General features: G+C 41.7%; 1 protein-coding gene across 1 annotated transcript in view; it reads right to left on the minus strand.

The window, feature by feature from the left end:
• LOC139221021 (collectin-12-like) overlaps positions 1-27,435 on the minus strand; it is a 32,121-nt gene extending 4,686 nt beyond the window's left edge. The window contains exons 1-3 of the mRNA XM_070852924.1: positions 27,355-27,435; positions 26,272-26,322; positions 4,010-4,132 (exon numbers count right to left, since the gene is read on the minus strand). Coding sequence (XP_070709025.1) covers positions 4,010-4,132; positions 26,272-26,322; positions 27,355-27,361 — 181 coding nt within the window. The 5' untranslated portion in view covers positions 27,362-27,435. The remainder of the gene's footprint in view (positions 1-4,009; positions 4,133-26,271; positions 26,323-27,354) is intronic.
• Positions 27,436-27,965: the final 530 nt, after the last annotated feature.

Raw genomic sequence — 27,965 nt, forward strand, 5'->3', positions numbered from 1 at the left:
TGTGGCAGGGAGGCTCTTCACGCCCCCACAGGCGACACCAGCGTTCATTTCCTCTGGAATGTGTCTGGGATTCCAGGGAATCAGCCCACTTCTACCACCAGCCTCGCCGGGGGGACACATCCTTTAACTGGGAAGCGCATGGGCTCCTCTTTTGGGAAGCTGCATCCCAGCTGTTTGTTCCAAAAGTTAAGACAACAGCTCAGTCACAAGGCTTTCGCCTCCAGAGGTCAAATCACCAGAAAGACAAGATGAGCTGGTTTAAACCCATCCATCCCTCCAAAGGAGGACATGGGTAAAGCCTTTTATTTATGGCCCGATTAGCACTAATAGTTGCCTACATTTTTGGTATTATAGTTAGCCGCTAGTTTATGTCTCCTGTTTTCTAAACCTAAGGCCGTGACTTTTTTGGGGAATATGCTTTTTCTATTTCTTGCTTAAAGTTACATGAGAAGATTGAAACCTCTCTTATGTTTGTCCCTTAAGTATGAAGTTACCCCCAGCCAGGCTAGCTTAGCTTAGCATGAAGAGTGGCTCTGTCCAAAGCTAACAGCAACTCCAAAGCCTATGAATCACCACATTATAAATGTTTGTTTAATCTGCACCAAAACTGTTGCTGAACCAGGCTAGCTGTTAACCCTTGTTTCCAGTGTTCATGCCAAGCTAACTGTCTCCTGGCTCTAGCTTTATATTTACATTATATTTACCCTGCAGATATGATGGTGGAATAGATCAGCTAACTCTCTGCATATAAAGTGTTATTCTGTAACAGATTGTAAAAGGATTCTCTGGTCTCCAGACTGCAAATGGAAAAGACCTTTTACTGTCCTGAAAAAAATGGCCTCCACTGAAATGTTTTGGAAATATCAAATTGGAAAATTAATGTTTAACCAATATGCTCAAAGCAGCTTTTTGTTTCTTTTCTTCACCCCGTTAGACGACCTACACACGCACTACTGTGTCTCATGGAACAAATAAACACATTTAAAACCATACAAACTTAAAATGTTCTGCACAGATTTGCACATTATTTTTAGTTATGGCAGAACATTTTCCACACATCAAACTAAATGGGACACAGAACGTACAGTTCAGCATTGCAGAGCACAAAAGACACTTTGACTTCAAGTCCACAGGCCAACCATAGGGTGACCTATGGCACATTGTTTCTTTCACCAACACTTGCACATACTGTACACTAGCCTGGAAACTGAAACTAAAACAAACAAACTCCCACATAGACACATTTCTAGGCCTTTTCCATGTGTTCTGTCCATGTACTGGCCTCCAGGGAAACTCATTGCATCACCCCATGGCAAAATTAACCGTAAAACACTCATGCAAAGAAACTGAAATTGCGACAGGGCTGCAGTGGAAAGACCTTATGGGTCCAAAATGAGCTGTTTTGTACCCTGTTTGAACTCTTTCCAGTTCTTGTGTGGGTGGTTCTTAAAACTGTCCGGGCTGTCTTGTAAAATCCAACTTCCTCATACATATAAAGTCAGGAATAGTAAAAAATAGTTATGAAGTGAGTGAAGTGTAAACTCCTTGCTTTGATTATTTTAGAATTTTTTAGAAGTCACAGGACATGCATCTCAAAACTCACCATACAGCTGAAAGCACAACTGCTAGGAGAGATCAGATTGCATAAACATTTGAGGTTCAATTTAAAATTTAAGTGGAAACGCATTTACACATAAATGTAGAGCTTTCATGTCATTTCCACTGGACACACTTAGTTTGTTTTATTGCTCGTGAATTCAACTTTTCGCTTATAAGCCGAAGGCTATGTTACTTCTTCGATCAACAGTTACACACCTGACTTTAACAACTACAATCATCTGTTCTTTATGGTGTAAAACTGAATTCAACTGAGACTGAATGTAAGTGAAAAGCCTGGATCCAGACAAAGCTTGCTCGCTCCTTAAGGGACATGAAAACATCTACAGAGGACACTGAAGGAGATGTGTCATTCTCCTCTCTGTTACACTGCTGAACAGGATGCTTTGCTTGACACTTTGCTTGCTGTGACACTTTTTGTGCTCATTTACAGTAAAAGCAGTTGTGGTCTTTGAGAATAAAAAGACTCTCACACAGGGAATGAGGTAAAATGCACGGGTTATGTCCTTGCGTTCTCTCCCAGTCACTTTGCTTACTGTCTGTGAGGATTATTAATGGGATTTAAATCCTCCAGGGTCCAGAGAATGACCTCACATTGCCTTTGGTCGTGTCAGTCAAGACAACAGGCTGCTGGGGGGAAGACAGGACGTCACTGAATCCCTGCCAACCTTTTTAAGGATAAATTGCACCAAAACAAAAGAGCCACATAGAGGACGTTTCCATGGGTCATTGATGGAGGACAGAGAGAAGCACACATGTTAAGTGCATAGAGCACTCTGGGTCTCACTACATAACCATCTGGAGCTGGGAGAGTGTTTAGGCTGAGCTGTGGTTCCCTTGACAGAGCCGTGCTTCAGTGCCAGTAAAAACCCAATTTCAGTGGGTTCTGCTGGAGTTGCACTGAGTTCACTCACCGCTCATCTGGGATCAATTAGGCCTGCATGAAAACATGCACCATGGAACAAGTAGGACCGACTGAGCTCAGAGAGTAAGAGGACATCATTGTTAATGTACTCAAGACACACAGATAACCCCTGAACAACTGAAAACAAGGAGGGGGCATACGCATATTGGAGTGTTTAGCACAATTATGGAAGGAACATTCGGAGTTCAGTTCTCTGAAAGACAGCGGGACCGTTTCCTGACCTGGAAAAAATGTGAAAAACCCAACCAGGAAGTTCAGCTACACACAGCCAGAAGACCCTCCCAGAGGTGTGAGCTTTGGGGGTGTTGGTAAAATAAACTGTGAGAAGGTTGTAGGGTGGAGACACAGGGGCTAAAGCACAGAGAGAGGGGACAGATAGACAGAAGAGGATGAAACGTAAAGGGCTGGTTCACCCAAATTACATAGCATGCAGCGTTTTCTAAAAAGTCTCAGTTACTGTGAACAGTTTTCACTGCATCTAGTTTCCACCAAATAAATAAGAATATGATAGTATATAATAGAAATACAATAGTAATATAGAAAATGTTGACAGTGAGATCCATGGAGATGAATTGATGAGACGAAACCAAAACTGTACTATCTACATGGTTAGACACTACTCACTCTCGAGGAATAGCTCAACAGTTTAAGAAAGGCACTTCGCTTTCTTGCCAAGAGTTAGATGAGATTATTGTTACCACTTTCATGTCTGCACACTAAATATGAATATACAGCCAGCATCCAGTTAGTTTAGCTTAGCACAAAGAGTGGAAACAGCAAGCCTGCCTCTGCTCAAAGGCAATAAAATCTGTGTGACAACATCTCTAAAGGCCACTAATTAACATGTTGCATCTTGTTTAATCCGTTTTATCCGTATAAAAGCTTAAGTGTTAAAATGACAAGTTGTGGTTTTGCAGAGGGGAGGCAGGCTAACTGATTCCCTCTGCTTCCAGTATTCGTGCTAAGCTAAGCTAACCAGCTGCTGGTTGTAGCTTCATATCTAACGGCCTGATTTAACTTCATCTGACTCCTTTATCTTTATCTAAAAGTTACTTCTGAGAAAGAAGCTGCTGATTTTTTCTTATGGTTGTCGTTGTCCTCTCCTCATATTTCACTGACCTATTGTCTAAATAGGTTGTTAAAAAAGAAACATTACTAAAGAACGTCAGTGCCATTCTTTCCCACGTTGAAGGCCACTCCAGTAATGACAAACTCTTTGTTTCTCACAAATAAACACACGCGAGGTCTCAGTGCACACATGCACTCATCAAACAGCATTCTTGGAAGCTGGAAGAGAAACCAAATGATATGTTTGGACTCCCGTGCAGTGTAAGCAAATCATTTTATGATTTTAGATACAAATTGCATCACCGAAGTGATGATTAGAAATGTTTGCTGTCCTTGCTGTTGAATAAGTGTCCCATCAAAGTGCTAGATAGAAGACTGCAGTTTACTGGGCTGTCTTACCTTTATATCCAAGTACAGCGACAGCGATGGTGAGGAGAGTACATAGCACATAGAGCAGAGCTATGGAGGTCTTCAGCGCCCATTCATTCTTACACTTAGTGCACTGGGTGCCCTCCTGGATCCCTGAGTGAAAAAGAAGAAAGAATACCACATGATTGAATACATTTTGCTGCCTATTGCACATTTCAAGATCTAAAAAGGACATGTGGCTAGAATTTGGTGTTAACTAGGGACTCTCCATGTCCAGGAGTCCCACATCTGGACAAACAGGCCTGGAGTCTACATTAAAGAGTCCAGCAGTTCCCTTAGGGCCTGGGTGGTGAAGGGGCAGGGGACACAAAAACAATCCCCCCCACTGACTTGTTTACAGGCAGCGACATGCTTATTTTCCTGAACTCAGCCTTCACTCAACAAACTTCCTCTTTTTCAGTCCTGGTCTCTCTCGTGTGCACAGATTCCCTCTCAGCGAAGCACAAACAGACTTCAGGAGTTTTACATACGAAACACACACATGAAAGTAAATTATGTTTATTGTACGTTTTGTGCAACATTAAATGCTGCCTCTTTGTGATTCTGCACCCTTTTAGTTCTCCTCTCGCAGTGCCAGTTGACTTTGGAGTCAAAGTAAAAGCCTTTAGCTAGCGGGGACACTTGTGGAATATTTCTTTCTGAGGATATCTTTCATGACAGATGAGTGGTGAGATCCACAGCACTGACGGGAACACAGCTGCGTTTCATTTTCAATTCAGGAAGTGTGTGTCTGCGAATGTGTGTGTGTGTGGAAAGGTTGGGAGCGCGTTGTGTGAGGATTCTGGTTTTCATACACCTGGAATGAAACACACTTCACATTGGCAATATGAAGGAGCAGCTCTTATTCAACATGGCAACACAAAGAGTGCAATGCATGACTATCACCATCTGAAAGCCAGTCAATCACATGAGCCTCATTCATCAACCTGTGAAGTGCAGGAACCATTTTAGAGCCAAAGGTTTCACCACACATCTAGTTCAAGTAAATTTTAATAGATGAGGTAATACTTCAGTAAATTATTTGCACCACTGATTGCCTCGTTGGGGTCTCAATGGGAGATTAGATGCCAAAGTTAACAATTTCACTCTTACGAGTGTGAAGGGATTGTTAATGATCGCTGAGTGTTAGACCTAAACACAGTCCAGCTGGAAGGCAGGTCTCCTCAGTGCCCAGCCAGCCTGAGAGAACATGAGATTTACAGTAAAGAGCATGGGCAATCCTGCAAAAATAAGTGAGTTTAATGGGGTTTTGAATTTAATACCTCAATGGTTTTGATTCTTTGCCAACTCAAATGACACCATTGCTTCACAGGCCAGAACACAGACTTACGTTAGTTCATCTGCCTGAAGCTGCACTGCCTGCGTCGCCAAAAGTGACCGAGCAAAATCTAGCATCTAGCATCAAACTCCAATATTAAGTCATTGGAGATACATTGGTGTAGATGACGGGAGGAACTGAAGTACAGAAATGACTAACTTGATTTGGTCATTTAGAATCACCATTACATATTTGGTCCAAAATATATCAAGACCAAAAAATTTAAATTGCCATCTAACAATTGATTGTGATTGGATTTTTTATTAACTCCCACATTTTGATATCAGTATCTCCCTCAAAAGTCCAGCAAATAATTTATTTACACATCCAGCAGATATGTAGCAAAATTAGCATTCGTTCATTCATGCTTTACGTGACCTGACAAATACAAATCTTCACTATCGTTTTAGTTTTATTTTGGCCTCCACCAACCCCTGCAGGAAACATCTGGCTCTTTAGCTGCTAAATGCTTCACCGTGCTCACCAGCTAGTCACTAACTTTTAGAGCTTTTTCACTGCCTGCTGCAGTTTAAAAAGATACGTATGAGACATTTGAATGAATATGGATACTTTTACTGTAACTATTTTTCTTTATATGTTTATACTTCAAAAGATGCTACAAAACTCGGTAGAACTGAGGGAAACCGCAGACTTAGGTGATAATTCTATGTGAGCTTGTCACTGACGGCAAGTCTTTTCAGATGAAACATTTGCGTCTTGTCATTTGATATAAGAATAATGATTATAGCAGATTTAAACTAAACTTTTTTTGAAAGGGTTTTATAGCGTGCTTCCACAGTTTTGACTCTTTACCAAAACAGATGACACAATCGTCTCTCAGACCAAATAAGTCCTGATTTATTTTTTTTTGCCTAAAGCTCCACTGAAACATCTGTAAATAAATCTTATCTTGATTCCAAGCTTCCAAGAATGACAATGTAGTAGAACATAAATTTCATCAAACTGTTTCACAGCATGACATCTTTACATAAACGAAATCAACTATTTGTGACTTTTGACGATTTCTTGCCAAAACCATCTTCAAAGCAAGCACGTTTTTATCTGAAAACAGTTTCTACAAAAGGTGGTGGGAAAGAGAATCAAGAACAGACAAAAAAAACTGTGGACTGAGGAGAAAACTGTTGTTTTGGGGTGTTCTTTACACTTTATGTATTGTGCCACACACCTGAGAGTGAACTCAGCTTTTACAACATGGCTGGTGCTGATCCTCATGTTCAAAATATGTTAAGATCCTCAATGGGCTCCTTAAAATGTATTAACAAGTGTATTTGCCTGAAAGACATTTGTCTTTTAAAAGTGCAGCTCTCGCTCTGGGTGTGGAATGAGTTACTATGCACAAACTGGCGAACACAGCTGTGTATGAGACGTCAGGACTTACCAAAGTCTTCCCTCGCCACCGGTTTAAGTGTAAGCAAAGAGGTGCATTCTGGGAATACAGCCGAGATAAATGATTGCATTTCTGAAATATTCATAACTGTTGACATGTTTGAAGTGTCAGCTCATGCATGCTCCCACAATACAGTGAGCATATCAGTTCATCAGTTCACAGTAATCAAAGAGCTGCTGCCCAAAGTTTCTGTTCCAATCCAAACAGGCTGACAGTGTTTACAAATCTGCTGCGCTGAAATGACACCAAAACAATTTGTAAGGGTATAAACTATTATACAGACAAAAGGTTTTTCCATTCCAGTGCACACTTGACTTACGAGCCTCAGATGCTCATTGGATTTTGAGTTGGCTGTCAAATGTGGAGGACACCTGGCATAACACAAAACACATGGCCTGCAACGCAACAACACAGAGATTTCAGCTTCACAGCTCATTCAGCTCCTCTGTGAGATCATGGGGAGAACAGACATAAGATAGAGCAGCTGTAAACTTTTCAACCCCCGGGTGTCGACACACCAGTGGGTTGTCTAAGCCTCTATCAGGGGTTGCGACCTGCTTGCTGTTCATTTCCCAGTGGGTCACTTCCTGGGTGAGCAGGACAAATAAGGAAAAGAGACAGATGCTAGACTGGACTGCTGAGCAAGGCTTTAGGACAATATTTGTGTTTTCGTAAATGTTTTGTTTCCTGGCTCTTTTAACCCTCCAGAGTCTTGGGGTGAAATGGCCGTTTTTTACTACTTTTCATTTTACCTTTGTGTTTCCCATTAAAACTGTTTAGCTTGCTTTCTTTGTGTTTGTGTCTTTGACGCCGACGGGCGGTCCGAGACTCTGAAGAGTTAAATTGTTCCTTGTGATGTCTATATATACACATGAACATCATCAGCATAAGTGAAGATATCAGGACTTGTTTTCTTGCTTTCAAGAAGCAATTTGTTGTTCATTTATTGTACTTACACTGATTATATTTTGACTAAAATCTTGATAAAAATCCCAAAGATTATGTAAAGAATTGCAACATACATACACAAAATACATACTGAATGAGATGCTTGACAGTTGAAATATCAACTGTTTCACTATTAGTATTGTGCATGAACGCGGTAGAAGAGTGCTCATTGGACATGCTCATGTTTTTGGTAAATGAAGATGATGTTTCCTAAACACAATCAGTCAAACAAACACACACCAAAATGACTAAAGTCTCAAACTAAATTATCAATTAAATCAGAAACAATAAAAGAAAAAGTCAAGAAGAGTATGAATTAGACCAAGTGTCAAGTCCAGCTTTCAGTACCTGAAAATAATACCAAAAAATTCAACTATCCTTGGTTATGTTAGAGTCTGCTTAGTATCAGTCACCTCATCCCTACAGGGAGGAAGATTAAAGACATTCCCAAGTTCAAGTTTACACTACGCTAAATTGGGTTGAAAGGTCTAAAGCTAAAAAAAGTCTAGGTTACATGTAACTGTTGCTGCAACAGCGTTTAAATGCCTACTTTTCAATGTGAAGTAGGTCCTACTTACACGTTGAGAGGTAAACATTGAAATCCTGTTCAAATGGTGGTGAGATGTAACTATAGACATCTATGAAGCTCATTTTCCAACCAAATTTAGCTCAGTTTGAAGTTTGTCTTTTACCAAAACCATGCTCACATGGATGTTGCTGTGTAAAGTATATTGTCACATTTGTGTCTTCTTACTTGGGCCGTTTTGGTTAGCAGGAATAGAAAGTTCAAAATGACAAATAAAAAGTGAATCCAATACATTATGAATTACAGAAGTGAACTATACTATAGACAAAGAGAACCACAAATGGTTCTGAATCCAAATTACACATCATCATGAAATATCACAGAGACACCTGGGATATGGCATCTCTCTACATTCCCTAACAAAATGTTTACATGACAAATGGCCAGATGGATATAAGACAGCCAGGACACGCGGCTTTCACACATTGTCAAATATCTGTCACACTAACAGGGCCCAGATGCACAAATTCAAACACATGGATAAAATATCTTGAGGTCTATAGCACAAGACGTTTGGCCAAATGTGGTGTTGTGTGTAGTAGTTTAAGGCCTGCTGATAAAGCTAAAAACAGAAGACACAGAGTGAGTTCTTAATATATATTCAAATTTTGATATTGAACTTGAAGCAGACTGCAGAAAAACATGTGAACACTGACCTCCTTGTTCACAATTTAACATCAGAGACTCAGTTTCCTTTAGTCTGGCTGCTCATCATTAAAATTGGACACTGATTCGTCATCTTTCCCCCTCGCCTGCACCGTCAGACACAGTCAGATCTGACCGACAACGACCACAAAGACAACCATCGTCCAGGATGCTCAGACCACAACTTGACAACAACACTTTTACTGCTCATAGCAAAACAAAAATGATGCTCCAAAGACAAAGAGCCTTTCCAAAACAAAAACACACCAGTGGGTTTTTTAAATGTAAATGGGTTCGTTTGTCATTGTGTGTTCTGGCTGGATATAGTCACCCATTGTTCCAGCAAAACCTCTATGTTGAAAAAAATACCTGGACAGGGTCCACCTTAACGATAATGAAGTGTCTCCAAGCATGTGTCTCTCACCAGCCTAAAACAAAGGATTACCCACACATCATGGGTATTAATTTGCAGCCATAGACCTCGCTCATAATAAGGCAATGTTTATTTACTGTAAATAGCAGAGGGGACGCTATAGTAACGGATGAGAACACAAAGCCGTGAGCTGAGGTCACACAAACTGTGATTTGGATCCCTGCCTTGCCTAACACACACTCAAGTCCTTTCCAGGAACCAGAGTGCGGATTACTCCAAGAGGGCAATCAGTAAATTGTACCTGGCACCAAAGACGAGGGGAGCAGCTCAAGACAAACTACTGCGATGGAAGAATACGTCCTCAAAGCCTCGACTGAAGTGAAAGTGTCTCAGAATGGAATAATACTGTGTTACACGATAAATGTCTGCATTCGAAATGATGTAGTACCGTAGCAAAACTAGCAAACATAGTCACTGTGAAGAAAGAAAGAAAGAAAGTTTGAGAGAAAGAAGGTAAAGCGATAGATGTAAAAGAAGAGAACACCATCATTGGAAAAAGGGACCTCAGCAAAAAAAAAAAAGGGTCAAAGAGGGACAGAAAGAAGACACAAAGTAATAAAACTGACAGAAAGTACAAGTCGCCCAACTTAAATGACAAAGTATCTCCTTGCCCTCCAGGATGACAAATAGAAAGCTCTTTCTGACATTAGGTCACTACTGACATCATCTCTGTTTCAAAAGTAAATCTTTTGAACGTTTTATGGATTTGACAGTGCTGTGATTATGGTTTTATTACATTTAGAACTACTTGGTTAGGTTTAAGGAAAGATCATGGTTTGGGTTGATTTAAGTGCTTAGTTAGGATCAGGGAAACTCCTTGGTCTGGGACATAGTTACTACTTTGTTAAGGTTAGGGGACCTTCGTCATCATGGTTGCAATAATAAATACGTGGTTAAGGTTAAGGGACAGTCAAGGTTAAACCAAACCAACATTTGACTGACGAGCAGTCGGACACAGGAAACAAACAGCAGTGCCGTTACTTCTGCCTTTGGTCCCAGCAGTCAAGACTTATATTTCCCACAGCCACTAGAGGGCTTTGTTACATGAACATACAAAAATGCTTTTGGACATTTGCTAAAAGGGTCTTGAAAGACAGAAGGGCAGAAAAAAGTCAAAAAGAATAACAAAAAAGCCTTGTACAGGTTGAATGTAATCTTAATAATGTGTCAGTATCATTCTCTATAAGACTAAGACAAAGATTTTCAGTTATGCCCAAACTGACATCCTTAAGATACAAGATGCTAACCCGAAAACAACACTGACATACTTTTAAATCCAAAATCTTAATCTGCAAAGCAATGAGTAACTTCAGCTGCCAAAGACAATGTAGATTTGTAAAAAGTACTTAAAGATTTTATTTGTTGCTTTAAAAATGTCTAACATTGGTGCTCTCAACTAGTAGTATTTAAAAAGTACAGAGATACTAATGAACGGCTGGTCTCCACCAACAGAATCTATGCTGATTAAGAATTTATTTATTTATTTATTTTGCCATAACTGTAGTTGTTTGTTTCCAGTTGTTTTCTTAAATAGCGCTCACCGCTCATGCCATCTGTCCTTCATTACCGGAGCAGAAATAAGACGTTTTACAAGATCTCTGATACACTGTAACACAAGCCAAGTTGTTTTACAGTCAGGAGAGAGATGATGGCTCAATGAATGAGTCACGCACCGCTCAGCTTTCTCAATGGCATGGCGATGTGGCCTGCACTGAATCATGTGCTGCAATAGTGTGTGTGCACGAGTGTGTGTGTGTGTGTGTGTGTGTGTGTGTGTATGTTCTACGTGTATGTGCATGTTGGTGTGCAACTTTCAGGCCCTTTCAATTGCTGCTTTTGGATCTTCTCACGCATGAAACACCCTTTATCTGTGATGTGTGATGCATTCTGGGAGAAGTTTTGTGATGTTTTAAATTCACATATTTGGTGGAACTACTTTGCCTCAACCTCTCTAAAGGTGATTTCTTACTGCAAAATTTAGAGGTCAACTTGTTGTGTTCAACAAGTTGTAGCTGAAAAGAAGGAAATGTTCCTGCTCAGAAATGTGGTTCTCTTCATACAAAACTGTTCCATAAAATTTAAAAAAAAAAAACTCGAAATGAAAATTACATCACTAACAGCTCTTGTAACTGTATTTTTGGAAGGAATTCCCTCGAAAGGACGTAAAGAGAGGTGCTGTGCACTAAGCACTGTCAACAGCCAATGCACAAAGCTCTCTCGACGTGGAGGTCTTGGCTGCGTGGTTACCACGCCTAATAACTGACTGTTTAACAGCTTGGAGAACACACTCCGTCCTACAGCATGCCCACTGCGCTCAGTTCGAGGCTGTACCTGCCAATGACGCCATCAGAGGAAGTGAGAATTAGGGCCAAAGGGTTCTGAGTTCATGGGATGGCTCTGGGGCCCTGCAGGAAACCGACACCATCCCAGCTCCATGTGTGGCCTGATTTAGGCTCCATCTCTTTTATTACATGTGATGGAAACCATACGCCTCCATCACATGAGACAGGCGGGCATGATGCTCATGGTGTACGTAAATGAATGAGGGGTGAGAGGAGGAGTGGAGACAGGCAGGACAAGGCCAGTGATCATCGCAAAAAGGATGAAATCAGAGAGAAAAACAAAATGTGAGAAAAAAAACACGGCAGAGTGGGAGAGCAAAATGATTTACAGATCTAAGAGGTGGAAACAAAGCAGTGACAGATGAACTGTAAAAGCCAGTAACCTCTGTCACATCATCCACAGTGAGCCAAGAACGTCTCAGGGACTGCAACATGGGCCAGATGATCCACATAGAAATAGGAAAGAGAGAGAAAAAGTGGTGCCTCTCTGAAAGGATATCTGTGACCGAGCATCCAACAAAAGGCATTGTCAGATTGTGAGGCAACCAAGATTGCAGCATCCAGCAGTTCTCACAGGCTCCAACTGTCTGCCGCCTCTCTGTAGGGGAGCGAGGCAGAACCTTTTTCTTTTCCACATAAAGATCTAATTCATCGGATCTCTTTTGATCCACTGACAGGTTTATGGGGTTACATTAGACACATGTTAAAAGGGAAAGGAAAATCATGCCGACCAAACAAAATGTCTGCCTCAATGTCACTGAGCAGGATGAGTTTGTAAAGAGATGTGCAAAACGTATTTTTTGAAAGTGGAAAACAGATACAAGGCAAGTTTAAAGGTGGTAAACTGTGAGCATTTTTTTCTTCCCAGAGAGCCAAATAAATAATAAAAACTAAATAGAAAATCATTGGATGGTTAAAATTCTTTTCTTTGTTCATTCCCTTGAAGAGAAAGAATCTCGAGTTGTCACTCGCCATGCAAACACCTCTGGTCAGACACAGAGAGCTCGCCAAACTGCCCATTCCTCATCCTACCCTAATGACATCTCACCATCTGATAGTCAAGGTAGAGATATAAACACTTCCAAAATGGTTTTCAGATGAGCTGCGGTCAGACGGGCACGCAGGCTCCGGTAGCATCCCAGGCCTCTCCTCCTGTCCTGCAGCCCTGCCCCCTCCCACAAGCCCAGAGGCCCCGCTCGGCTCTGCACAGACTCAGCGCTCGCTGCAGTTACACAAACAGGTCGTCTTTCCAGAAAACTACATCAACAACGGAGTGGGGAGCGGGAATGGACTTACTCAGCTAAGGGATTTGGGGCCCACCGAGTGACTTGGGTTTTAGTTACAAAGCAAAACATCGGAGCTTAAGCACCCAAAACGTTGCAGCTCTCTAGTAAGTGTGTGTGCTTCTTTGTGTGTGTGTGTGTGTGGCCCACAGGTTAATGACCATCACATTAGCATCCAGAATTTGATAGCCTGGCTACGCTCAACTTTGAAGGAAATACAACACCATCAGCAAAAAGAAGTGAGTTCAAAGTGAGAATGCAGGAGAGCAGTCAAGAAAAACAAAAGAAACTCTTTACCCAATGAAAAACAAGATTCAAAGGCTGTTTATCTTCAGTCGGCTGCCACTGAACTGTGCGAAATGATCGTAAACGAGAATCAGCATTTTTGAGGATCCAGGACCTTCCTGCAGAGCCGCCGCTCAGCTGCGATGATCTCAATCTGAGTTTCTGTCTCTGAAACCTCATCTGATCTTTGTCTCCCCTCCCGGGTCAGATCTCCTGCTGGTAGCTTCAGGTGCCACTCAAAATGTGAAAACCACTACAAAGACCCCCAGTGCCGACGGAGCACTGCCAAGTACTTCAAAGAAAAACAAACAGCTAAATGCCGCCAGTCAGAGAAAACCAGAAGTAACATAAATAACATGACATTTTCCCTCTGATCAGCAGCTGAGAAAATAAACCACAAAAATGATATTGGAGGCATTCAAATTTACTTTCTGTCTTATCTGCAGAAATGACTGCCGTTAAATCAAAGTGCAGCCACCACAGCTCAGTGCTGGATACTAATGCAAAATTGTCCAAAGACGCAGTGTCAATGACGGCCACTAGATGCATTAGCAGGAGTGTTGGCGGTAACCTCCCACTAAAACGGTACTACGCCATATTTTCTTAGGATCAATACTTTAAGAATGGCAGTGTTTGAATAGGTTAGGTTGAATAGTGGTTAGCACTGTTTCCTCACAGCTAGAAGGCTCCAGGTTTGAAGGTGTGAGTGTGATTGGCTGTCTGTCTCTATGTGTTGGCCCTGTGATTGGCTAGCGACCAGTCCACAGTGTGCTCCGCATTGTTTTGACAACTATGTGAAGTTTGGATCGCAAAAGTAGTTTTAGTCTAACGTGTGCTTTGTTTGGATGATACGTGTCTCATTCATTTTCAGGCTCAACGCTGCCAATTTGACACATTCATATTAGGTAAATGTGCCTGTTGTCACTAGTGATGTGATTTGAATTCCCATCAAAATCTGATCAAACAATCACTTTTCATATATATGTCAGATGGATGAATGAACAACAGGATGATTCTGATCAATTATCTCCAGTCTATCTGCTTGACAAAACTTTCTTCAAAGATCTAAAACTAATAGTATCCAGCAGAAGAAGAGGCCGATTCTAAGTTTTTTCTCAGTTGTTGTGATGTCAGACTGAATTTCAAGCTCAGGCTACTGTCACACTTCATGTCCCACTAAAACAGTCTGAAATGTAAATGTACTGAACTACAGTTTCTGTTCTGCTACATTGCTGCCAGATAAAACCAGGAAGGCTTTAAAGAGCTGTGCAGATTTTTGGGATACTTGAAGGAAAAGTCGGTTGGGAAAGTCTCACTGGGACAGTTCTTTTACAGACCATGTCCACATGAGCCAAACTCATCACCATGTTGGCCACATCCGTCACTGACTCCGCCATATGGACGGAGGACAGGTCTACACCAAAGCGTGTGTTCTTTGAATGCGTTTCCCCTCCAACAGATCTACTAAAGGGCTGAGATTTTCTATCCGAGCCGGTGGTTTCTGCCCTGGTGTCGCTTGTGGGTGATGTTGGTATAACATTATGGTCATCGTGGAGTGAGCCGCTCTGTGATCTCAGAGCTGCTCGTAACAAGAAGCTCTATAATTTAACAGTGGCTTTGAGAGAGCATGGAGGGCTGTAAAGTATGGATACGACTGTGGTCTGTGTGTTGTCAGGTGGTTAGACTGACTTAAAGGGGCTTAGAATTAGTTCACTCACATGAGGTGAACATTCATGCAAATTTGGAAAAATGAATGGAATTTATTGAAGTTTACAGTTCAGACATTTAAACCTTTTTGTCTCATACAGTGTAAGTGAAGTTGCTTTTAATAAAAGTAAGCGAAGGAGGAGATTTTGAACTAAATATTTAATCTTCAGAAAGTGGAAACTTCAGAATGGAAACAAGATAATTATGATCACTTGCATGAATTGCTCAGCGCAATAATTCATATTTGAGAGTGAAAGCAAACCACATGCAGAACATTCAATTACAAAATTATACACTTTTCCTCTGAATGCTGTGCAGCCTCCAAAATCAACAGAGAAAATACGAAAAGGTACAGGTCTAAGGTCTGATGGGTAACAATAGAAATGCCTTCCGCTATGCAGCATCATGGGTGTTGGAGTTCCTTCTGGGTGGCCCGCCACGTCTGTGGTCTGATGCGGGGGCCTGGTCTGTCAGGCTGAATGACAATAAGTCGTCTTCTCCTGCCATCGGTCAGGAAGAAGAGGAAGTTTTTATGCCTAAATCTGCTCAGACAGACGCTCTCCAGACATGGGGGTGGCACGCTCCTCTACCTCAGAGCAGCCTGGAGTCGACATGAAGCGTCAAGAGGCTGCAGGAGCTATCTGACATCTGGACAGTGAATCACACGGAGACGATACCACTCACTGAAAGCAGTAATTAACCCCCGACAATGGCTGTAAATTACTCTACTGTTTGTCTGGCGTTAATTAGAAGGGAAACTCCTCTCTAAGTGGTGAAAGAAATTAGTTTGTGCTTCCTTATCGGGAACCAGACTCAATAACAACAGCAAGATCGGATTACCAAAAACTATTAGTAATCCAGCTGTGCATTCAGAGCCTTTTCTTAGAGTTTCAGCAATGTGTGGTATGCAGAGATGAGTAACAGAATCCTGCTGAAGTGATCACCTATTATATTCTGCTGTATTTGTAGCTGTGTAGTGTATTCTGATTACAGATTCTCATGACAACCTTAGACAACGTGTGCCTCCACAAAGTTGTTTTTCATACAAACTACACAAACTGGTGAGATGAACCTATTAGTGTCTGTGGAGAAATCGTGGCTGGGACTCCAGTGGGTGCTGCCATTCCTTTCATACCACAATAGAGCAAGTGCTAATCCCACAGTATATACAGTCCATAACATATCAATGTGTGTGAGGATCCCTGTCATAGTACATGTAGGAATGCAAAGTCAAAGGCGTCGTCAATAAGTTACTGTTAGCAAGCCCAGTTCCCTTTGATTTATATGACTAATTTATATGATATGAATACACAAATGTCAAATAGGTCAAAAAACTCATTGAGGGCCATGTAGGCTCACATGACCTGCTCGATACCATATATCCCACAGTATAAAATCAGCTGCCTCAATATTAATATCATCTTTTCTTCTATATACATGTACATCACCAAATATGAACAAACTTTTGCTCCATAAACAGGAAACTGGGATTTTTTTTTGCTTTGGTACACTTACAGTTCGGTTTTCTCATTAGCATTAAAAGAAAACGAATGTCTAGTTTTCATAGTGTTCCAGCTCCTATGATTAGATGTCATGCTACTGTGTATCTGCACAAAACATCAATACTATTTTTGGCAAATCACTGATTCTTAAACTGCACTATCATACAAGGGATGTTGGAAACATATGCAGCCATTAAATACAGACTATTGTGTATAAATTACATAAGCATGTATATTCAGAGTGGCTTAAGCTCAAAGTGGAGCATAATCAGATACAGCATGTGACCTTTGGAAAAACAACACAAATATACTGTATTCCTTTTTTAATTTGTTAATTAACCAGATGCATGCATGACAAGCACTGTGCAGAGCTCTGTGAGGTGCCAGAAAATGAATTTAGTGAATTCCCTCTGTCGGCATTCTTAGCCACACATGGAAAATGTGATAGTCATTATGTATCTGACAGAGTTTTGGAACAGACCCTGTTCCTCTCCGCTTCAACTCCCTTTTGCAAACCAGGAAGCTGTAGGTTGATCTTGGCAGCCCTCACAGTCATTTTCCCCCCTTTCATTAACATTTTGGACTGTGAAGAGCAGATTTAGGAGGTTTTATTACTTAAACTAAAAGAGGAGAAATTAGAATCCCCAAGTTCATTGTTAAAGTGTGTCTGTGTGTTCTGCCGCCAGAGGTGTCGGAGATATTTTAGCATTCATGCACACAAGAGGCTCACATACATATATGTTTTCAGTTTGTATTACAAAAGTGTGATGTTGTGTGTTACTGTAAGGTTGAAAACACACACATACGCACACATGGAGGGAATACAAATGTAAGCTCTAATGTACGAGCATGTTCCTCGCAGAACAAAGAGCTGCAGCTTTCCAACTGGAACACAAGCCTTTTCATGGGAGGCGTTACAGGAACGCAGGTGTCTTGGAACGCCTTCTCTCTGCGCCACTATTCTTTTATTTAATTACCAAATCAATGACTCAGACCCCCTTGTTGGAACGCCCCCTTAAAAGGCACTTAAATAGGGGCCATACTGAACTCCAGAAACCCTCCCCTGACATCTGCATGTGGGTCACATCAAGGACACCGGGGTTATTATGGTGTGTGAGAGCCGGAGGGGGACTGCGATGGGGTTTGCTGCTTTTCCTCACTCTTAAAAGGTGAGTCAGAAAAGTCACTGACACTCGGATGATCATAGGCCAGATTGAAAATAGCAGCTAACGACCAGCACATGTGTTGTTCTGGCAAAAACATCACCGATCGACGCCTGCTCTTCACATCCAGCGCCTGGAGTCATGTTACTGCTGTTTTATTCAGCCTAATGAAGGCGTAACAGGGAGAGAAAAAGGAGGAGGGTGTGGAAAGTTTGGACAAAAGTTAACAGGATCTCTCAGAACTTTATAGTGATGTTAAAACCATCTATTGTGTGGTAGTTTCTCTACTCGCTGTCCAGTTTTGAAACATCTATCCATATCATTTTATTGTCAGTCCACTGATTTATTTTTTTCAATTAACAAACCACGAGTCTGATATAAGCATCATTTTAATGCTTATGGAAACTGAATCTAAATTTTATGTACTTTATATACTATTAAGCTGCCTAATGCATGGCAATATGCTGATAAATATATTAATCAAACGTATTATGAGGATGCAGCATCTAATTTTCCTGAAAAATACTCTCTAGCACAGAAAATATGCGTCTTAAACATGCGAGTAACTAGTGTGAACTTGTATTTTTACTTTCATGCTTTTGTGTTAAATCAACACACTCAAGTACAAATATCTTGAAACTATACTTGAGGCATGTGTGAAAATGGATTCAGCTACTTTCCCTCATTGCTTCCGTCATCCTACCTACAACCTACTGTTGTAAAGTCAAATAAAGGAAGAAAAGATGTTTTCATAAAATTCCTCTGTGATCTGTTGCTATTTTCCCCCGTTTGGCTGCCTTTCTTCACATTCAGACTCCAGATTCCAGGTTGAAAGGATTGAATTATAACAGAGATAAGACAGCGTCTAAATGTCTGAGTGTGTGAGGAACAAAATCTGAAAAAGTGGTGCTAAACTAATGATTTGTTAAATGTATATGCGAGCGATTGTGATGTCATGTCACAAAGGTGTGTACGTTTGTGCTTCAGATAAACAGTTCCAGCTGGATCTTGTGCTGTTACCTCCTTTTCTTTATCAACTACCATCACACACACACACACAAACCCTTATCTCCTCACAAAGAGCTCCTCTCATGTTCCTCCAAACCCATCCATCCACTTCCTGCTCTTCTCTTACAACCGGCTGCGTCTCCTCCACCTTCTCCCACTTCCTCTTCACTCCCTTCCCTTCTCCTGGGATAAAATACCCTCTCACCAAGCACCCCCTGCTCTTCTAGCTCATTCAGCATCCCTGTGTTATCTCTCCTCCCGTCTGTCCGCCGGTGCAACATTTTCCCAAAACCAGATATGAGGAAATCCCTCATTCCTGGTCTGTACATCATCTCTGTTTACACACTGCAGAGGCTTCAGTTTTAACAGCCCACTCCAGAATCTCTGGGCGAACTATGAGAGAAAATAAGCCTTAAGCCTCACAAGAGAAACTGAGACGTGGAGCTGGTTTCTATAAGCCACTGGCTGACATCTAACTTTATGTATTTAATCACATTATACTTGTATTGTTTTTGGGTGTCTCCTCGGGGGATGTAATTTGTAGCGTCTGCCGACATATCTTTCACTCTCACTCAAACACGAAACACTTAATTCGCCTCTTTCTCCTCTTGTCACCACATTCAAACCTCCACATTTCACGAACGTGCTTTGAGATCTTTTCAGGGATCACCACAGATTTTAAAAAGGGTTAAAGTATGAACATTTTCAAGGCAATAATCAATCAATCAAAGAATAAGATCTGTGCCCAGGTTATGGGACTCCAAATGGCGCAAGTTAAAGGAAAACATATTTTTGAAGTGATTGCTCAAGCAATTAAGATGAATGCAGAGAGTTTAACATCAGAGCCAAACAGAGCAGCAGCCGCACACCGTTCTGTTTATACTCAACGAGCTTCATTAGTCAACAAGCAGCAGGTGGGGGCCAACGGGTGCAACAGGTGTTAGAGGACTGATGCACTTTGATAGGAGGAAAACATTTAAATATGAAAAAATGTGTGCTTGAAAATGTTTAAAAATTAATTTATGGCCTTGAGATCAATTTAAAGCATTAAAATAGCACTTACATGTGAAGGAATGACGGGTATTTATGCTGATACTTTTAAATTCAAGATTATGACTAAAACAGGAGACCCCAGTGATGTGTAACCCAGAGGCCAATTTTAACTTCCTGATTTTTACCAGACCAGCCCTTGAAAGTCAAAGACAAACCCTGTGTTTTATTGCTGGTCTTCCCCATTTTAGCAGGTGACTCCACTAAGTGTTTTCCCATCTCTGTCTGCTGTCTGCAACAGGTGTTTAACCCGCTGCATACTCAGGTCACGTCTGTCTGCGTCTGTCTGTTTCTACAGGAGCTCATTTCAAAAGGTCACCATGAAGCACTTAAACACACCTTAAATGATTGTTTGGCCGCTTGGGGGCAGCAGAGAATAGCTTCAAAAACAACGCTGACAAAGAATCGGTTCTCTCAGGTTCCTACATGTAAACGTACCAAAGCTTTTTTCTGATATGCCATCTGTTGTAGAACATGAATGTTCAACAATTAGTGTTGCCTGCCCCAAATAATTTCTCTTAAATACATTACCACACATTATTCTCCATATATACATTTACAGATAAGCTATAAGATAAAATATTTATTTATTGCATTGATTCAGCATCCCATTTGCCTGTAGGTAAGCTCAACATGCTGTTACAGAAATGTGCTTTGACTGCATCAAGACAAAAAGCTACTAGCTGAAAGCTAATTCTAATGCTAATGTACAGTAGCTACATGCTAACGCTTGCTACAGTATCACATTAAGTCAGTAACATCCACCAAGCTGATACAGAGCAACATTAACATTTATTTGGGTCATGTTTGGGCCCAACTGATGAATGTAAGTATGTATGTATGTATGCCTATCAATCACTCTCTTTTAGCTCTGATTTGGTCTCCACCACCTCCTGAGGGAAGTATCCATGAGCTACAATATCTACTGTAGCTCACTGGCTGCTAAATGCTCCACTATGTTCACCAGCTTGCTACTAACTTTGTCTGTCTGCCACTGATTGCTGGGAAAAGAAAGGAAAAGACAAGCGACTTGCTGGACGATGAGAATCACATGAGAGAGAATGTAAACATTAAGCAGAAAACAGAGAAGCACAATCAAAACAAGACAAATTCACATGTGCTCACACACAGGATGAGTATGTTTGCTGAATGTGAAGTCTCGAGGCCAAGGGAACATTTCTGACAGCGGTGTGGCAGACAGTGAAGAACGCTGTGCACACTTCACAAAAGTATTAAGTGATCAAAGCCAACCAAGCAATTTCAAGAAAGAACGTCGAGGCAGAATTTGAGAATACCACAACACAACACTGCAAAAACAGCAAAGAAACCACAGTGCATAAAAGTCCTCATCAGACATTCTGACAAACATACTGCAAAGGATCACATGACAGCACGTTTTAAATGTGTGAGGGTCTGACAAAAGCTGGCTAGTGATGTTAAAATGTTTGATTCCATGTTAACCAGGATGGATGAGGTGGTGGGTGAGGTGTCATTATGACTAGAGCTGAGGGTGGTTGTGAAGTCGGGGAATGCTCTCCGTCAGAGAAACCCACCGGACCGAACCGAGCCCCGGCTGTGCTGACACAGCTGGTTCCAGGCACAGACAGCCTACCACCGATTCCAGAAATGTTCCGGGGCCTCGCCGGAGAAACCATAACAAGTGCAGGAAACAGATTAGTGCACTTTGGGTTCCACACTGGCCGCAAACCTCCTGAGGCCAGCCTCTCCAAGCCCACGTGTGGGAACAGGAGGTGCAGCGGAGGGAGTAAGACCCCCACCTAGACGTCAGTGAAGATCCCAGGAGGACCAGCTGCATGGAGTAATCAGGCCCCCATTATTTCATGACTGGCCTTGACTTGTATGTGGAGACCAACCTGCAAGTCCTCCAATAAAAATACTCAAGAGCCTAATGTACACTAACACACATATAATATTTGGTGCCTGTAACTCAATGAGTTGTGAAAAAAATCATACTTTGATTACATTATTATTATATACATAATTGACATTGTTTTTGCTTTCCAAAATCATAGCTGTCTGGGTCAAAAACCCTGCAACTACCTGGGACATAAATGCTTCCTTTGGGTGCAACTAGCATTTTGCCCCACCATTACTGCTGGAATTCTTATCTTGATTTTCATCGTGCGTGTGCCTGAACCTCTTGCAATTGGCAGTAACTTATATAGCCTACATGTGGAGAGACAGCAGTGAATACTGATAAGGGCAAGATAAACTGGAGACAGCATGGCTTGAAAGCTGTGTTTCATTCAGGTCAACTGAAGCTAGTATCTGTGGAGAAACCGCCTCTTTCTGTACTATCAACAGTCTGACTATGTATAAATGACCCCCAAGCCTGATGTATACCAACAGTCTAAATATTTTCTGCTGTTCATTTGTAACTGCACTCTAGATAAACCTCAGTTTGTCAACTTGTCTACATTTAACCAGTTAATATCCGAAAGAATAATACACCCCCGTGTCGACAAGCACAAGGCCAATGGCCGATGATTATACCAGCTCTGTGGGGGCTGGAAGAGTTCAGCCAAAGCTCAGGTAGATTTCTGTTTTATTCTGATGGCTGTCTTATGTCAACCCCCCACAGAAAAATAAATATGTTTAAACCTTGAGCACTGTGGAAGCAATTCCGGCCTGGCTTCAACTTGGCAGGGAGAGAGATGGGATTACCATATGAGTTCACTCAGAGACTCTACTGGTGTGTGTGTGTTGTGCATTTCCAGATATATACAAAGGAATGGAAAAATTCCTGTTTATGTGTGTATTTGTGTAAATATACATGATGTATGCATGCCTTCTGTATGATGTTTGTGTAAGATAGATCGTGTGTGTGTGTGTGTGTGTGTGTGTGTGTGTGAGTGTGTGTGTGTTTCCCCAGTCGACTCTTTCTGACCAGTGGAAAGCTGACTTGTTACTTTGCACATCAAAAAATGTACAAACACCCCCAAAGATATTTTAAGAACAAGGACACTTTGTGTTACTTGTACATGTGTGTTTTTTGGTCTTTTGTGTGAATGAATTCTGGCCAAAGCAGTGAAGAGACTGAGTCAAGGCTCTTGTCAGATTTTATTACAAAACTGAGATGAGTGCATCAAATCTTGGAATTCATGAAATTGGGGGAGACTTTCATAAATACCTTCACTGGGAAATGAGACTGTTAGACCATATGGTGTTTTACTGCTCCTTTATCTTTCCTTATATGTTCTTTAAAGTCACCAGCCTCCCCTTTTGTCACCCCCCTTTATCCCCCTGAAGCATCTTGCTGAAAGGACCGCTGTGTTTCTTTTTAAGCCAGCCAACTACAAGCCATGTATTCTTTGTGATAATAAAGGCCATTTTCAGAAGCATGTCATGACTTTTAAAGGTGCAGTGTGTAGGATTTGGTGGGATCTACTGGAAGAAATGGAATATAACATTGATGAATAAACCTGAAAAAAACCTGAAACTAAGTTTTTATTTGCTTACAATGAGCCCTTTATATCTACATAGAGAGCAGGTCATCTTCCCCGGAGTCTGTCATTTTGCATTGGCATGTTTCCAAAGTAGCCCAGAAAGGACAAAAGGGATCTTTCGCATATTTACATTGTGGAGTGGTATCTTAGATTTGATTGTGTGAATGCACTGATTTGAAGATGAAGAAGAAGAAAGAGGAGGAATGTCTGAGGATCATTCTTTTACTTAGCACGAGGAAAAGCAAAGGAGCACGAATCCTCATCAGCCACCGTAGTTTCTTCTCCTGGAAAGGGAAGGGTGACCTGAGGGGTATTCAGTTAGCTGCAATCGGCAACCTCACAGCTAGATGTCACTAAATCCCACACACTGCACCTTTAAGATTGATTTCTTGATCGTCAACCATTGACCTCTAATCATTTCAGTCAGGTATGAAAATCAACTTGCAGATACTTGAAACTTAGTTGAAACAGCTAATTCATCACAGTGAACATGTAGTTCTCTGTGTTGCTGTGGTCATGGCTTGTGTGAAACTACACAATCAGAAGCAACCTAATAATCCAGAAAAATACAAACTTCTAATCATATAATCATGACATCTTTTATATTGTTCAGATTTGATTTATTCTACACAGTAATTATGTAATGCTTTACTCACAATTTACCAATCATTCACACACGCTCACACTGATGGTGGCAAGCTCCCACAAGCAGAAAATGCTTTTCAGTGTCTTGCTCAACTTCGACACTTTGACCTGGGGACAGGAGCAGCCGGGGATCGAACCGCCAACCCTGAGATTAGTGGACAACGCGCTGTACCTGTGACAACCACCCATTTCTTGACAACGCGGCTGCTAACTTGCTAACAGTGGATGTCCAAACATCACAAAAATTGCTTTCAGAACCGTCTCTGCTTCCAGCTGCATTGCTACACAGCAAGCATGTAACTTTGACTGGACACTATAGGTGGGTAAAGTCACTGATGGAATATATATTCATGTTTCAAAACTTTGCAAGATGGTTTATATTGTGTACTGGAACTGGTGGAAGTCAGTGGCTTCCTGGAAAAAGCTTCTGGAACACTTTGTAAAATCGTGATGCAAAATATGGGAAATATGTGTGTAAATCAACTAATTAAAACAAAAGCCCACTGATATTGTATGTGCTGTTTACTTTCTTAAAAAGGATTAAGTGTGTCTGTGTCTAGTCATCCTCCTTCGAGCTCAGTTTTGCACAACAGTCACAGCTTTGACATATCACAACTCTTTAAACACTATCAGTCTCCTGGGAGATTGCAATGAGTTGTAGCAAAACATGCAGAGAGGAAATAACTGCTTGTTTCCCCTGAGTGCTGAGATTATAGTGCTAATAGTGAAGAATGAGGGTTTGTGATGGTTTGCATGAATGCAGCTCTATTGCACAACAAAGCCTCTGGAGAGGCGAGGCGGACCCCTCGGAGCCGGCCCCTCCAAGCATCTGCCGCGTCCCTGAGTGGGCCAACAGCACTCGGCCCAGAGTTCAGCAGCTCTCTCTTCCGACTCCTCTACATGTCAAGAGTTCATATGAATGAAGTTAAAAGTGAGCTGGATTTGGCTCCCCTGCCTCCCCTCTCTAATCTAATCCATGAGCGGGACTCGCACGCGCTCACAAAGAAAGACAAACAGGATGCTTCTACTCGGGTGACTCGGATGAAAGAGAATTAACACAGTTTGAATTCTTCTCTGCTGGTGCTGTGTAGTCCGCTGCCTCACATCCACTCTCATGGACCTCAGCCGAACTGTGTGTGAATGAGTCACACTGCAGCAACACCCAAAGTACAGAGACATAGAGGCTCCTGATCCCAAATCAGTGTTGAATCAACAGAACAGTGACGGAGCACGCGCTCCGTCTCCAAGGAGAGTAATAATGATGTGTTTGAGTGTGTGTGTGACACAGTGTTTGCCCTTTACAGCCATTTTTTTTCTTCTTCATCCAAAAGCATGAAAGCATGCACTTGATGGAAAACATACTGCCTCACAAAACCCAACAGCAGCAGCTGGAGGAGCATCTGATCTTTACTGGGAATGGTGAGATTGCGCACCATTGTATGAGAAACAAATGCGCATTTGTGAAATAAAAATGCTAATTGTGTTAAAGAAGAAAGGTAGGAGGACAGAATGGAGCATATTATAGTTACCACAAGGGCAAAAAATGGGCTAGAGGCACACATATGAAAGGGTCAGTTCACAAGAAATTACATAAGACATATTTATCCACTTTATAAGAAGTATTAGTCATAGGAGCTATTTGTTTGGCAGAAAATAAAATCTGTGGATTATCCAGTGAAATTGGGACACTTTTTCCTTTGAGCAACACTAATAAAAGACTAATCACCTCCACTGTTTTGGGGACAAACCGCATGAGCTGACCACTAGAGGTTAAGTGCTTGCAATTTGGGTGAACTGACCCTTTAAGCGTTTTTATCACTCTGGTCTTTTCTGCTTCACTACCAGTGTACAAGTCAGCTGGGACAACTGGGGTGTAAAAGTGCCAGACTGCATCCTTTGAGCTGCACAAACCAAATGCATGTGAGCTCTGTCTGCTTGTGCCGCACCACAACAGAAACGTATAAGTTGACTACAATTTCAGTTTGAGTAACTCCACATATTTGAGGTTCCAGGGCTTGTTTGTGTGAGTCAGTGGGTTTAAGTGGCTCAGTTTAAGTGGATGAAAGAGAAAAGAGAGTTTTCCGGAACTTCTTGATCTGGCGTCGGGCCTGGGGTTAGCCGGACCTCACAGACTGCCAGCCACATTGATGTTTAGCCCAAACCCTGCAGACCAAATAGTCACAGAGCCAAATATCAGGACAGGTGAGGCTCTGACTGCCTGCCGTCTGTCCTGACATGACAAATGTGTCTTTTGTGTTAACTGGTGGATTCACTTTGATCGCAAATGCTCGCAAATATCAAGATTAAGGTAAGTAACAGCAGAGGAGAGAGTCAAGCCCACACACTTAGAGGCTTTAATTCACAACATTTCAGTCTGAACACATCAAAAGGTTTATGATTACAGCTTTTGTTCTTCGGAAAAAGGACAGACTTTTCACTCACCGAACCTCTTGTATCCAAAAGACTGTACTTCCTCCTCGTCTGCAAAGTCGTCTGCATGACATAATGAGAAAGAGGACATAAATAAGTCGTGCACAAGCTGTTGGGGGTCCAATGTGTCTAAAGCAGTTGTTAAGACTCCACAAACACAATAAAACAGAGCCAAGAATTCATAATGTCATCCTAAAATATATTGACCTCTGCTGTTTAGTGGAGCGGAGGCAGCCAACGAGGCATTGGGTTGGAGATAGTGGAGCATCATCTGTGTGTGTGTGTGTGTGTGTGTGTGTGTGTGTGTGTGTGTGTGTGTGTGTGTGTGTGGAGATAGGTCCAGAGAACTGTAAAAGCCACAGGCTGCGGTTTCTCTGGGTTGTTGACAGTAAACCCTAATTACACTGTGCTGCACTACAATGGAGACTGGAGCTCAGGGGGGACTTCACTAATGGTAAACAGATGGGACTTAAGGAGGGGGGGGGGGCAGGGAAGACAGGAGAGGGATGAGCAGAGTGTGTGCTTGTTGGTGGGGGGTCAGAGGGGGTTAGGCTGGATGAAGAGCCATTGATGCCAGCTGAGTGTTATTTCACATCTGTTCACTGAGTAAAATTAATGAAATATTGTAGTGGAGGCTACAAATACAGCATGTTGAATTAAGTGAAACCAGTTGGCTGTAAGATCAAATTCAGCAGGCAGTGATGAATTAGTGTTAACTGGTCATCATCAGTGGTGCAGGATCTTTTCTCTACCACTTTTTTTTTGGAAACAGCATCTTCGCCTTTTATTTCACGACTTTTTAAAACAAGTTTATAATGGCATTCTTTACCGGATGCCTAATTGCGCCAACATGATTTGCTGTTTTATATCCTTCAATGGGGTGCAACTAAGTGGTGGAAGAAAAGAAAAGAAAAAACTCCCAAGTATTTCACAACTTCTGCACCGCAGCAGTACCGTAATGTCATCCAGATGTGGGCCGCGCACCACGAAGAAATACGGACAGACTGGATGAAATCTGTAATCTGTGAGTTTGGGTTTTAAAACAAAAAAATGCATTTAAAATATCAGCCACGCGTAAAAGTACCACCCTCTTACCTTTCATGGCGTTTTATAGCTCGTTGAGGACAGTAGAAGAGATGAGGACCCCTGTCACTTTCTGCGCATCTCAGCATCCAGTGCAAAGGTGTAAAGTTGCTCCACGGAGAACGAAGCGACGCTACTAACAGACAAACTGTGAGGATGTCTTCATGCTGCACTTTAAAATCCCATCGTCTCGTCTCTGCTCTCTCGCTCGCTTTGTTTCTCAACTTTTTGCCGGAGTGATGTGATGTTCAGCCTCCTGGAGGAGGAAGGAGCGGACTGATACTACCAGTGTAAAGCCACACAGCATGACATGCGGCACTTCCGGTGAAGCTTTCAGAATTAAATCACAACAACGATATAACGTTTCAAGAGGAATAACTGCTGTATGAAAATAAAGTTACCTTTTTCAACCTTACTCTGGATATTTAGCACAAGATTCACATTCAGGGTGATAAATTCACTTTAGTGCCTGTAGTTAGATGAGAGGATTGGCACCAGTGTCACGTCTGTCCATTCAATAGAAAGCTACTAAAACAGCTAAATTTACTTGCAGACAGAAATTTTAATCAAGAAAGATTGCAAATAAGGATAGTGTTAAAAAAAAATGGCAAACTATTCCTATA

The sequence above is a fragment of the Pempheris klunzingeri genome, chromosome 21 (genome assembly GCF_042242105.1).
Source record: "Pempheris klunzingeri isolate RE-2024b chromosome 21, fPemKlu1.hap1, whole genome shotgun sequence".
Taxonomy (NCBI): domain Eukaryota; kingdom Metazoa; phylum Chordata; class Actinopteri; order Acropomatiformes; family Pempheridae; genus Pempheris; species Pempheris klunzingeri.